Source organism: Crotalus tigris, unplaced genomic scaffold, assembly GCF_016545835.1.
Source record: "Crotalus tigris isolate CLP2741 ecotype Arizona unplaced genomic scaffold, ASM1654583v1 scf7180000018777.2418813, whole genome shotgun sequence".
Taxonomy (NCBI): Eukaryota; Metazoa; Chordata; class Lepidosauria; order Squamata; family Viperidae; genus Crotalus; species Crotalus tigris.
In genome coordinates, this window is record NW_024097195.1 from 1,078,690 (window position 1) to 1,091,802 (window position 13,113).

Consider the following 13,113-nt stretch of genomic DNA (forward strand, 5'->3'; position numbering starts at 1 on the left):
TGAGAGCCAGACGGTTCCTACTATGATAGCATTCCAGAAGACTTTGAAGAGTTGTTTGTTTCCCAGGCTTTGGGATAGGGTGGATAGAATCCCTTATTACAGGTGTTTTATGTATATTGTATATGTTTTGATCACATATGTCCAGATTGCCACTTTAGTAATTCCTGTTTGTTATTTTCATTACTGCATTTGTATTATCTTACTATATTTTGTTTGTATATTGTGAGCTGCCCAATGTTGCTTTGGAATTAGGCAAGTTGAAATCAAATCAGATAAATAGATGAGGCATTTTGCTTTCCATATTGTAAATTCCCACATCAAGTATCCAGTCCAGATCAGTGTCCCAAAAATGTTTATATATAAAATAAAGCTCAAAATTTTATAAAAACTATTGTTTGGGAATATTCTATACTGGGAGGGGGAAGAACAAACTTATCTAGATAATTTATCAGTCAAATTTTCAATAACTTACAGTTATTAATTGCCTATTTTGCTTCAGTTGGTCACAGAGAAAACAAAGGTCTCAATTTTTTCATAATAATTTTATTAAAAATTACAACTACAGCATTAAAAAGCCCTTTGTGAGATAGGCTGCTGTATAAATTAGATTAATAAATAAATAAACTGAAACTAAAATTATTTTTTGCTAAGGAATGAAGAAAAGTCATTCAGTGCTGTATAAGAGCCGAGGTGGCGCAGCAGTTAGGGTGCAGTACTGCAGGCCACCTTAGCTGACTGTGTTCAGCAGGTCAGCGGTTCAAATCTCACCGGCTCAAGGTTGACTCAGCCTTCCATCCTTCCGAGGTAGGTAAAATGAGGACCCAGATTGTTGGGGGCAATGTAAATATATATATATACATTGCTTACTGGTGTACACCGCTTAGAGAGTGCTTGCACTTAAAGCGGTATATAAGTCTCATAAATAAATAACTTGTCAATCCAAAGGTTTTTAATAGCTGAAATGCAAAAGTGATTAGTTTGGAGCACTTGTGGGCAATCTCGAGTCCTCTCTTTGTCCAGAGAGGAATGACAAACAACCTGTCTGCTTACTCGCTCTTTATTGCAGCAGTGTCGGCTCTACTTTTAGCAGAGGCATATTCATTTTGCCATTTCTTCCCCAGAAATTCACAAAGATCTACTTTTTCTAATCTTGATTATCTTTTAATCATCTAGATTGTGTATTTTGTTCCCATGTGTTACAGAATAAAGCAATCATGGAACGTGTTATCCACTTGTCTGATACAGTAGTTGGGCTTGAATCATTTATCGGCTCTGAGAGAGAAACCAATCCATTATACAAGGATTATCATGGTGAGTTCTATCCTTAGCAATACCACCATTCCACTTCCCTCCAAAAGTCTTTTTAAAGGGTTTCAAGGGCATTTATTCTCCACTTGGAATATTTGCCCTAAAGTAGCATTTGATTTCTTTTATTATTATTAACCTGTTAATCTTAATTCATTTTGCAAACTAAACATTAGACTATTTTTTACTACAGTGCATTAAGTTTGCTAAGGAAACATAGCAACTCCTTTTATATTGTCAAGTATATAAACAAGGCATGGCTCAATCAGATGTACATCTCAAGAGACAGACTTTGAGAAATTCGTATGCAGGGAAGGTTTGGCAATCATCTGACCAGTGAGCTAAAATTGTCATGAAATCAATATTTTGATCTGCTAAATTCTAAGTAGAGGAAATGCAGAAGAGTTATATATTTTACTGGGCAGGCGGATGAATGATATAGCACAAAGGGGAGTTAAATTATTTCACTTGATTTTAAGTAACGTTTTTCAATATCAGAAGTATGAACATGAATATAAACGTATCTCTGTTATAAACATTTAGCTACTCAATTGTTTTAATGGTTTATAATTGAAAGTCTATTTTTTAAAAAAAAAATATCTAGGCTATTTATAACAAATATTTGTGAACATACTTAGAACTTAATTTTAGATGATTTTTAAAAGGTAGTGAATGTTTTCATATTGTTGCTTACTGATAAAATTACTTCCAAGTAATATGGGCTGACATTTTGCTAGATGCACTTCTTTCAGATCTGAAACTGAACTTGGCAACAGATGTTATGTGCTTATATACTGCCTATGTTCAGAGGAACAGAATGTCCCCAACTAATCAGTAACTGTCATGTAGATGGCAGCTGATAATCATTCTCCCTATTTAAATTATTCCGTTGTTTATAACTTTTTATTGCCTCTAATAATTTTGAGGGAAATATCATCATTACATCATTCCACAGTTGCTGTGACATTCAGGCACTGAAATTACTTTAGCTTTATGGAAACGTCTAATCAAAAGGTTTGGAGGCAAATCTAAATCCTCAGTAAATATTGTAAGAAAGCAGAGATGTAATTATATATTACATGAGAAAATCCATTTGAATGTATAGATGACCATGGTTTACTCCAGCCTAGAGGAAGATAACCTTTTGAAATACAATCCCTTAAATAAGATACAAAATAAATAAACAACTAAAAAGACATTTTTCACTTGTACAGATCTATGGTACTTCATAATTAATATTTTGTAAATCATATAATAAAATCTATGTCTTTACATTTTTATAATTTTCTCTAAAATTGTCTTCTTTCTTAACAGTACTATTTTTCTATATATTTTCTAACAAGTTTATTTTAAACATTTGAATAATTCTGCCTCCAATTAAAAATACATTTGTATTTCTATAGTACTCTCATAAAGAGGGAACATTTAACTATTGATTTTTACTTGTTTTGCAAATATAGCTTATCCGTTTACCTTGTACAGTTTTGAACAGTAGGATAAGATGCTTATGCCTCCAGCATTTTACTGAACAAAATTTAAACACTTTTGAAAAGTTTCAGAGCCAGTTCCTGTCTTAGTGTGCCTACCTCATACACATTGAGCAAGTCTTTCAAGAATATATAGCCCTCTTCTACAAATATTTTTAATATTAATTTCTGAAATACAGTTTGTTAGTCAATTGTGTTACAATTTTCCATATAAAGTTAAGTATATTTAATAACATACTAAGTAGATTCAACAAAAAGCAAATCCTGATTTCTTCAAAAATAAAATATGGATATTGATTCATTGGTAACGGAAAACACAGATAATTCTTTAGTAAATAGGAATATTGGAAGTATATGACACTGAAGAATATAGGTGTTAATCATATCCATGCTTCTCACATACCATTGCTAAATATAGTAATTATGATCCTAAAGACAATTGTATCTTTTGCTAATGTTTTCTTTCTATGCTTTGCCTCCATTATCTCCCAATCTAAAATTTTTTAAAGCATTTTTTAAAGCTGAAATGTAATTTGTTATGAGAGTCACTGTTACCCAGAAAAGATCAGTGAGTGACCTAGCTTCCTGCTATTGGTGTTCAAATATGCAAGGTTACATTCATATTGGGACTGTTAGTTTTACTGAAGTAATTATGACCTACTTTCAATAGGCCAGTCCAGTTATAATGGTCATTCAAGTGAAAACAGTGGACTATTTTCTTGGTTTTATTTTGTCTTAAGACATAATAAATCAAGCCACCTATGTTTAAACCTATATATTAATTTTGCATTATGTTTTGCAAAAATGCAGTTTCCTTACAGTTAAGAAAAATACAAATTATTGCATTTTCAACATTATTTTGAAACTATGAAATATTTGTTCAATGATGTTCTGCCTTTTTATATTAAGGGATATTTATTAATTTCTCTCTAAAACACTCTCTAAAACACTCAAACTTAGTATAACTTTAAAGAGTTTTCATAGTCGGAAAGATTGTCTATTTTAATCTAGAACTGTTTGATAAAACATCATTTGAATTGCAAATATTTAATCTTTATTCTTTAAAAATAAGATATAATATAAGCTTTACTGTTGTCTCTCATAAAATATTTCTCATTTTCTGTTATGGAAAAAGACTAGTTATTGAAAGTCTATATTAAGCTGCCTAGAATCTGTCCAGCGTCCTTGTCAAAAGAAATCAGCTTGAGATTCAACTGACAGAATGCAGAGCTTGCAGTGTGCCTAGTATTGTTATAAAATTCCAACATACTCCACGGATGTCTTGTTTGCAGAAAATAATGTGCATTGTATTTATAATGTGGTTAAAAGTTATCCAGCAGCATGTTCTTACTATTGTGGTTTTTACACAAGTTTAAAAAAATAGTTATCATGGTACACAACAAATTACTTTCCATTGCAACTTCAATGGTTATCAGTAACCTATGAGCTTTGCTTTGCTGGCTGCTTACTGGTGCATTTAATAAAATAAAGATCACTCAGTGGTGCCGTGGGCAGCATGCAAGGTGATAGCCATATTTGCTTACTGTAAATACAAGAGAAAATCACACACAAACTGGCTGTAGTTTTGACAAGTATTAAGATCCCTCTTTATATCTGTACCTTTGTACCAAAGTGCAATTAGTTTTCCTCACACAAGGATTTCTGTTTATTTTATTCTGCTTGATTACTTTTGTATAATCGTATCGCTTGCTTCATTGCTCCTGGTCGTAAGCTCCAGTTTAAAAGGGGGACGACGAGTGTATGTAAATATACTGGATTTTTTTGATATAATACTTTAATTTAGGCATTTGGATAGCATCATTTTCTTAATATTTTCCTTTCCATAAGGTTTGATTCACATACGCCAGATTCCTCGGCTTAATAGCTTGATCTGTGATGTATCAAACACAAAGGACCTTGCTTTTAAATTGAAAAGGAAGCTGTTCGTTATTGAGGTAAGACTATATATATGGAATACTATTTGAAAGATGAGATGTATTAAATGTTTAACCATGAATGTTTAAAAAGTAGGCCACAACCTGCAGTAACTAAGTATGACATACATATTTCTAAAGATGTCAGAAGCATATTTAATTAAATGTTAATGATTTGCTCTTAGCTGTGTTGTTAAGTGGGAAAGTGCCTAGATGTTATTACTCCAGTTAGGATGTTAATGTGCAACTGCCTAAAATTGAGCATGGCATGAGGGATAAATGTCTTTCTCATTATTCAGAAACAATTTCCTTTGCATTACTGGAATCACCTTTAACTCTTCCATGTCATTTTAAATATAGGATCATTTACATTAATGTTCTTAAGTAAATTTTCTACCAAATTTAAACTCCCCCCCCCACCTTCCATGCAGACAGTCCCTCTACACAGAAAGCAATAATGCAAAAGATTATTTCATTTTAGTCTTGCTAAAGAGCAGACGACTATTAGGCAGACATCAATTAGGGTTGATGTATTTATTAACCAAGTAGATCCAGAAGCTGAAAACAAAAGTTGCTTTGGGAGTGAAGGAATCCTCACCAGTACAGTCTTTGCAGGTTTTAGACAAAGGCATAAAACAGTTAAGCAGCCCTGACAAATCATTTAGTTTAATCTCTTTCAAGTGAAAAGCTGTTAAGCAGGCCACTTGCCTTAACTGCTTGAACCCATAAAAGGAAGAATTGCCACCAATATATTAGCATATTTTTAACTTCATCACCAAATGATGGTCAATGTGGCTTGGCACTGCTTTGGTGTTTGGGATTTCACCCTTAAGTGACCACTTTGGCCCTTATTTGACCCTCTGCCCTCTTTAGCTAGCCACTTGATAAGGTAACCTAAGGATTCTCTTCCAGTGCCCCTCCTCCACATCTCTCTCACTGTCTCTTCACAATTGTGTGTTGCAATAACCTATAAATTGTTGAAAAGAGCCCATCAAGTGACAAATTAAAGTGCCCTCCTCCTAATAATGGCAACCAATGTCCTTAATCATCTAGTCCTATTGAAAGCAGTTAATAGTTAATCAAGGAGCCAGGTTTTCTACCAGGATATCTCTGCATGAGTACTTCAAGTTTCTCAACTTGAAGAAATGTTAACTTCAAAAGCTACTTGAAGGAAAATGTTTTTTGTTAAAGAATTTGTGGTTTCTCTGTGTATTTTGACTTTTTAGAAAAGAATACATCTAATGACACAAAGCACTGTATTAGTACAATCCATTTTAACATTATTTCACTTCATCAAAAAGGCTATTTTTCTTTTGAATTAGTTGAATAAAGGAGCTTAGTATTCATGCAAGATTTTAAAATTCAGAAAAGGTAAATTATTTTAATTAACACAGAAAACAGACAATATGTTCCTGCCATATTAAATTCCCATTTATTGTACTTCAAGTGAAAAAAAAATCCCTTTACAATATAGACAGATCAGTACATTAACTCTGTTAGCAAAATCTCTATACTATTTTCTGTTATTATAATTTTCAAATGAAAAACTTCACAATAAAAAATTAAAGTAGCCAAAAGGGATGAAAACTAATTTGATTTCTTTAAGGAAAAAGAACTAGAGAAGCATACATGAATTTTTTAGAATAATTTCAGCCTGCCCTGTTAAAGACTCTGTTCCTTATAAATTGCTTCCTGTCTTAAAAAAGAAAAACTATTGCTTCCTAACTCATCGGTTTCTTTGCATTTACCATCTTGCCCTACACTGCTAATCTTCTGCTTTTGTTTTTTAAATTATAGTACCATTCTGAAGAAACTAAGCAAAGGAAAATGTGTTTTCCATTGACAAAACAGTTGATCAGGTTACTATTAAAGCTAATAATGAAAACAGTAAAAATTAAAATCATTTTTAAAAATAGATAACTATGAAACAGAATGAATTATATATCTTGCAGAAGGCTTCTTAAATAAGACTTTGAAAGAGTATAGAAAGTTACATAAAACATTCTTCAAACAAATCTTGAATGTAGAATTGACAGTTTTAAAAAAAAAATGTCCAATATATTCATACTGTCATTTTGTTACACCCTTATGTATATAATCTTTAAAAACAACATTAGAGAAACACTGATAAATTCATAATTTGAAATCGGGACAATTTCATCTATATTTTTATTACAAATCTGTTTATTTTCTGTAGCTTTACAATGTGTTTCTTACAATTAACCCAGTTTTGCAAGGCGAATTCCTTCACAAAATTCTTTTCAAGGGAGCATTAGCATTGGTTATTAACAGATTTTTCTATTCTAACTAATATTTTTATGTTAAATACATGAATATTTAAATAAAAAAAATCTAACTGAAAAGTACTTTCCATATTCATCTATAGTGTATATATTTTGAGCAACAAACAGAGCTTGAAAATTAAACAGTAACAAAACAATATTTGTTTCTTATAATGTATGCAAGGCATTGAATATCTTTAGCACAATACCTGTGTATAGTGAACCATTTACCTAACATTTCATTACCTGCTCTTTCATTGCATGTTTTAAAATCTTAGAGAAACTCTTAAGTGTCTGTCTTTTCAAAAAGTCTCATAGTTTTGAAGTTACGTTGTCTAATCCCATTTCTTCCTACTTTGGAATCTTAATTAGAAGGAGATAAAGACCATCATTTGACTAAATTATTGTCTTGAATCTGTAGCAAAAGGTATAATCCGCAATTGGGCCAATTAGTGTACCCCATCGTTAGCTATGTTGAAAAAAGCAGCTAGATTGGATCTGACACCAGCCTAGTTCCCACTGTTGTTTTGCCAGGTAGGATGGTCAGACTTCAAAGAGCTTGAGGCATCAGCAGGGCAAGGTTTGAAGGCCAGCTTAGGTCCGGTTGTTAATCTCTCTGTAAAAACCACAGCAGCCATCACACAAAACAAGCTTATACAACATAATCATGCGGTATTAAAGTTTGGGTTGAGTCATGCCAATTTGCCTTTGATTTTCTGATGATTGAATAAAAGATGGCTACATGACTAGACATATTCCCAAAATTTACTGATTAGATAAGTTCCTCAAACATTTAAAATATTTTTTTTATTTTTCTGTTAAGTATATGACATGCTATTTATTCTGATGAATCTTTCTGACAGGAAAGTATATGGAACATAATTTGTGTATTGAATGCTGAGTTAATATACCTAATACTACTTGTGATGCTTTTGTGTGTAAAACCTGTTTCTCATCATTCCAAAGGAATTTATATAAAAGTTAAAAAGAAAAGCTAATGATAGTATATTGTGCTTATTATTATTTTCTATTTAAATATGGGGTTACATGCCTATCACTGATATCATTAGATAACTGTTCTTATTTTCTGCATTTTGATTTGTTAAAAATTTGCAGAAATAGTGGCATATTTCTATTCAGAGAAACCCCCGTTGCTACTGTAAAATTATTGCAAATGATTAAAATTGGTGTCATAATGTCTTTCTCTTTGCCAATTTTAGGTGCATGTACTTTTCTATTTATTTGTTCAGTCCCCCTGAAGTTTAGGTAGCATGGCATCAATACTGGTTTGCCAGGCAGGTGCCATAAACCAACATTTATCACTTCTGTGTGCTCATTATATAGAATGTGATACAGTAACTGAAGTCTACATTACTTTAGATCTCTGAGCTATTGTAATTTGATAATTTTTCAGGATAGTATGAAGGAAAGGCAAACCACAGAACTTTAAAATAGTATCTTTAAATGGCCTAAATTTTACTTGGTGCTAGTATCTACTGCTTACTATATATGTCTATATTTGGAAATCCAGTTAGTGGCATCACATCACTGATCCAATGATTTCAAAAAGCTAGGCAAAGTTTTACCTGGTTCAAACTTGGATGGAAGGTCATCAGGACTAGATTGAAAAGTTGAGAAACACCTTGAGGGAATCAGTTGCAGATAACCCACTCCAAAAAAACTCCTGTGCAGAAATGTTTATATATTAATATGGGGAGGGGAAGATAAAATAGTACAAATTATATGGTGTACTGCTACAGTTTAGAAAAGGTAGAGAGGGTACAGAGAGATGCCAAAGCAATTTGATCTTCTCACTGTGTTGCAGGTTTGTATCAGCTGAAGTAGGCCAAGTGAAGAATTTGGTGGTATCCCTAACATAGCCTTTCCCTGAAAAGTAAACTATTACTTAGGCTTGAGATTTCTTATATCAGCTATATAATTTATCTGACTTTTCTCCAGTTGATATTGCATCAGAAATCATGATGCACAACTTTTACAATTCTTCCATGTATGAGTTAATGCCATCATTTACATTCCTTTGCTCAAATTTTGACCCATCTTTATGCATAAAGATATAATCTGATTATTAATGAAGGCATTCGACCAACCCAGATTGGATCCTGCAATAATCTAATGATTTATGACTATACTTTGCAATTTGGCCCTCTTTACCAACCAGTCTTGGATTTAAGACATGTAAACACTATATATTTATGGATTTCCTTACTCAGTTTTAAGTTAGTGACAGATTTTCTGTTGTCTTTATCTCTTAAGGAAAAATTTACCTTTTATGGAGAAATGGATTTTTCTTCTCCATCTTTAAAAATATTTTGTGGACTGTTAATATCCATGGTATAATTTTTTCACTCTCCTTCACTTCTTCATTTAGTAATAGAAATTTTGTCATAAGTCGAGGATTAGCTGTGTTCTATTTCTTTCTTGCAAAAGTTGAAAAATATCAAATATAAATTCCTAGATTAAAATAATTATTTTTTTCAACCATTTGCATATATTGAAGATTCATGAAAAAAGGTCCCTGCAATGTATGCATGAAATAAAACACAGAGAGTAGGACCTTGAACAAGAAAAATCCCACCTTTCCCAAGAAGGAGCATCTTTCTTTTTGCTAAAGGAAGGAGATCTTCTTTTCCTGTTCCTTCCATAGAGAAAGATGCTTAGGAGATGTCATAGAATGATTGTTCCCTGCATTCTTCTTCCCCAAAGGAGACAGAATTACTGCCCCTTGTCTTCCTCTGGTCAAAGAAATAAGCATCTTTTTCTTTGCTAAGGCAGGCAGGGAACAAACGTCTAAGTTTTCTTCCTATAAAGTGAATGTCACTTATTCTATGAATCTTGTCCCTACTCCTCTAGTTTGGTGTAGTAGTTAAGACATCTGGCTAAAAAACCAGGAAACTGCATTCTAGTCCCTGCTCAGGCTCAAAGCCAGCAGGGTGACCTTGGGCCAGTCACTCACTTAGCCCTAAGAAGGAAGCAATGGCAAGCCACTCTGAAAAAAAAAAATCTTGCCAAGAAAACTTTGGAGATTTGTCCAAACAGTTTCTAAGAATTGGACACAATTGAACAGAAGAAATATAATGAACTCTATATTCAATACATTTCACTTTGGATGAATTAGACCAGGGGTGTCAAAGTGCCGGCCTGCGGGCCAGACACGTCACCAGGTGCCCATCCCAGATACGTTGCGCGACATCACATGGCATCGCGAGTTTGACATGTCTGGGTTAGACTATTTAAATGTTCTTTGGTTGTGACTGTTCAGCCACTTTTAAAGTGGAATTGTGTGAGCTAAATGAATTTTATCCGAGGAGAAAAATTTGAGCCATCACAAACAACCTTTTATAATAGGAACTCTGGGTAATTTCTGACTGATAGCAGAGCTCGGTTGTTAAAAAAAGTGAAACTACTACAGAAAGAAAGAACATCTTTTCTTTGAGAACTAAACATTTGTTCTGAATAAGCCTAAAAGTGTTAATGTTTAGTATGTAGCAAATTGTTATTGTTAGCTATTCTTATTAATTTGATAACTATATATTTATTCTGTACTTTTATAGGCTTGTTGTGGTGGTTGTTTTATATAATTATTTTTTTGTTTGGATAAATCATAAGCATTACTTAAGTATTAGCTTAGATTTATTGTTGTCAGGGTCTTTATGTTCTACATGTACATGAATGCATACATACTCATGTCAATTTTCCTTTTCAAGGCAGGTAAGCTATGCATTTGGTATTTTCCTTCATATGTTATATGTAAAACTATATAGTTATGAGTTCACCCAACTTTGTTGAGCAATAAAAACTACTGAGCTCAGATGATGTTCATTCTACATTATTTCCATCTTCTATCTAGCAAGTTCAGTTTCCTTTTGCTCAGTATAGTATACTTCATTGAATTGTTTTGTCAGATACTGTCAAGCCAACCTACCATTATTAAATATAATCAGACTAAATCAATTTGTCATAAACCTTTCTAGGAAAAGGAATAGAATATGAATAAAATCAAGGATTTGAATTCAGTATCATAAAAAATTGCCCATAAAATTTGAAAAACATTATTTCAGAAGTTTGGAGTTGAGATTATACTTTATTAATAATTTTAAATTAGTTGTTTTAAACTACCATAATTTTGATCATAATAGAAAAATGTAGTTCTTTATTTACTTTGAAAGTAGATAGTGTACCAAAACATTAGGAACACAGAAGTATTGTTTTGTTTGGAAACTATAGTATTACTGTACATTGAAATCTGTATTTTCTGTCCATTCTTCACTTCAAAATTTACAATACTCTTTTTTTACACATTAATGATAAATTGCCTTGTTTCAGACTTTGAGGGCTCAAAATTGTGTACTCAAGTATTGCATTGGAACTATGGGTTAGATAATCACTTTTGCAGCAACTGATCATCTGAACATACTAAACTTCTTTAGGTGTTAATAAAAAAAACTATACTACTTTAAGATCAAATTATTTTCTCTGAACCAATATATTTCGAGGTTACATAATTTTAGATTGTAGACTAAGAGGTTCATGGAATAGGAAGCACTAAGGAAAGCAACAATATTCTGTTTTGCTGTTATCTTCTTCCTTATCCGCTCCTTTGAATCAGAAAGTAGCTCTCCAGTAGTAAGGAAACAGTACTTCATACACAATACACTATACACTTTTATACATACTGCCAGTGCTTTTTTTGTAAAAAAAAAAAAAAAAAAAAAAGATGCCGGAACTCATACACATCATATAATCCGCCTTGCCTACCCTACAAGGTTCCATCCCAAAAAGGTGCCGGAACTCCATTCTGGGCGTTCTATGACAAAAAAAAGCCCTGCATATGGCAAAAATAAATAAATAAAACATTTACGCCCCCCACACTTCTCCATAGAATAATCTACTATGTACAATACAGTCAGATGAGCATCACTATGTGCAGGGTCTGACTAACCTTTGAGGGGAAAAAAAACATAGAAAGTAACCGCATTCTGGAAGCTTTCTAGACTGCAGTGTTTTTCTGCAGGGCTTATTTGTTTCTTTTAATATTGACATTTTTGTCCCTATTCTTTGAGAAGGAAAATTTAGCCACCGTAGACATTATTTCTAAGAAGGAATGGTTTCACCTATTCAAAAGGAGTCTCCAGGCTTGCACCAAAATATTTGCTTGTGTTTGTGTACCCCTTCCTCCATCCTCCAAAAAATATGTTAATTATGCTGTTTAGGAGGATGGGTGTTTTGGGAAGGAAAGATATTTGGGGGATGGGTAAACTGGAGTGAATGAACTGTTAAGGAATCATATGGGCAGCTTCCTTTGCTGCATATTTTTAGTACTAGAATAAATACTTAGATGTATATTTCATTCTACAAACCTGTTTTCTTGGTAGTCAGTAATAAAATACATGTCTCATGCTTCGAAGCAATTTGCCAAATGAAGTCTATGTGGTTTATAGTAGTGCCTTTGCTGACAACCCCTTAGCTTTTTGGCACGGCATGGCAGTGTCCCCTTAGCATCTGGAAGATTGATCCCATGCTGAGCAGCCTGGATAGATGGAATTTGTCTGTTGTTTTTGTGGGGGATTTTTTTTAAAGCTTTTTCTATATAATCCTATTTTTATATACAGTGGCCCAGCTGGTGAAAATTAGTCAGCATCTTTATCCTTCAACCAGAGCTTATTAGGAAAATGGGCTAGAAAAGTAATTTTCTCATTTTCTAGTTAAACCCAGGACATTAGAGATGGAGCTTTGACTAAGGTTTAACTAAGTAAAACAATAGCAAAAGAGGCTGGTGTCATTTTTATCCTCCATGTTCTATAAACTATGGAAATAGTTCTGTGAAGAAAAGGATGAAAGAGAAGCAATATAACAATATCCAAAACACAAGATCCAGTCCTCCTCTCTGCCATGAACACTGGACATACGCTGAAGTCAGGTCTTGATGCAAGCAGATAATAAAAAATTAGTTCTCTGAAGTTGATTATTGTTTTTATTTGGGATCATGTGAGTGTGATTATTCCTTCCTTCCATTCATCCATCCATTCATTTATTTATCGAATTTCTTTCTCCCAATAAATGTATGGAATGTATTTATTTTTTAAA

The 13,113-nt window shown here is 32.8% G+C and overlaps 1 protein-coding gene across 3 annotated transcripts in view; it reads left to right on the plus strand.

The window, feature by feature from the left end:
- The window catches only part of ELP4 (elongator acetyltransferase complex subunit 4), a 141,545-nt gene that overhangs the window by 76,730 nt on the left and 51,702 nt on the right, over positions 1 to 13,113 (plus strand). For all 3 annotated transcript variants that reach the window (XM_039355912.1, XM_039355914.1, XM_039355913.1), the window contains 2 exons: positions 1,203 to 1,311; positions 4,641 to 4,747. In XM_039355912.1, coding sequence (XP_039211846.1) covers positions 1,203 to 1,311; positions 4,641 to 4,747 — 216 coding nt within the window. The remainder of the gene's footprint in view (positions 1 to 1,202; positions 1,312 to 4,640; positions 4,748 to 13,113) is intronic.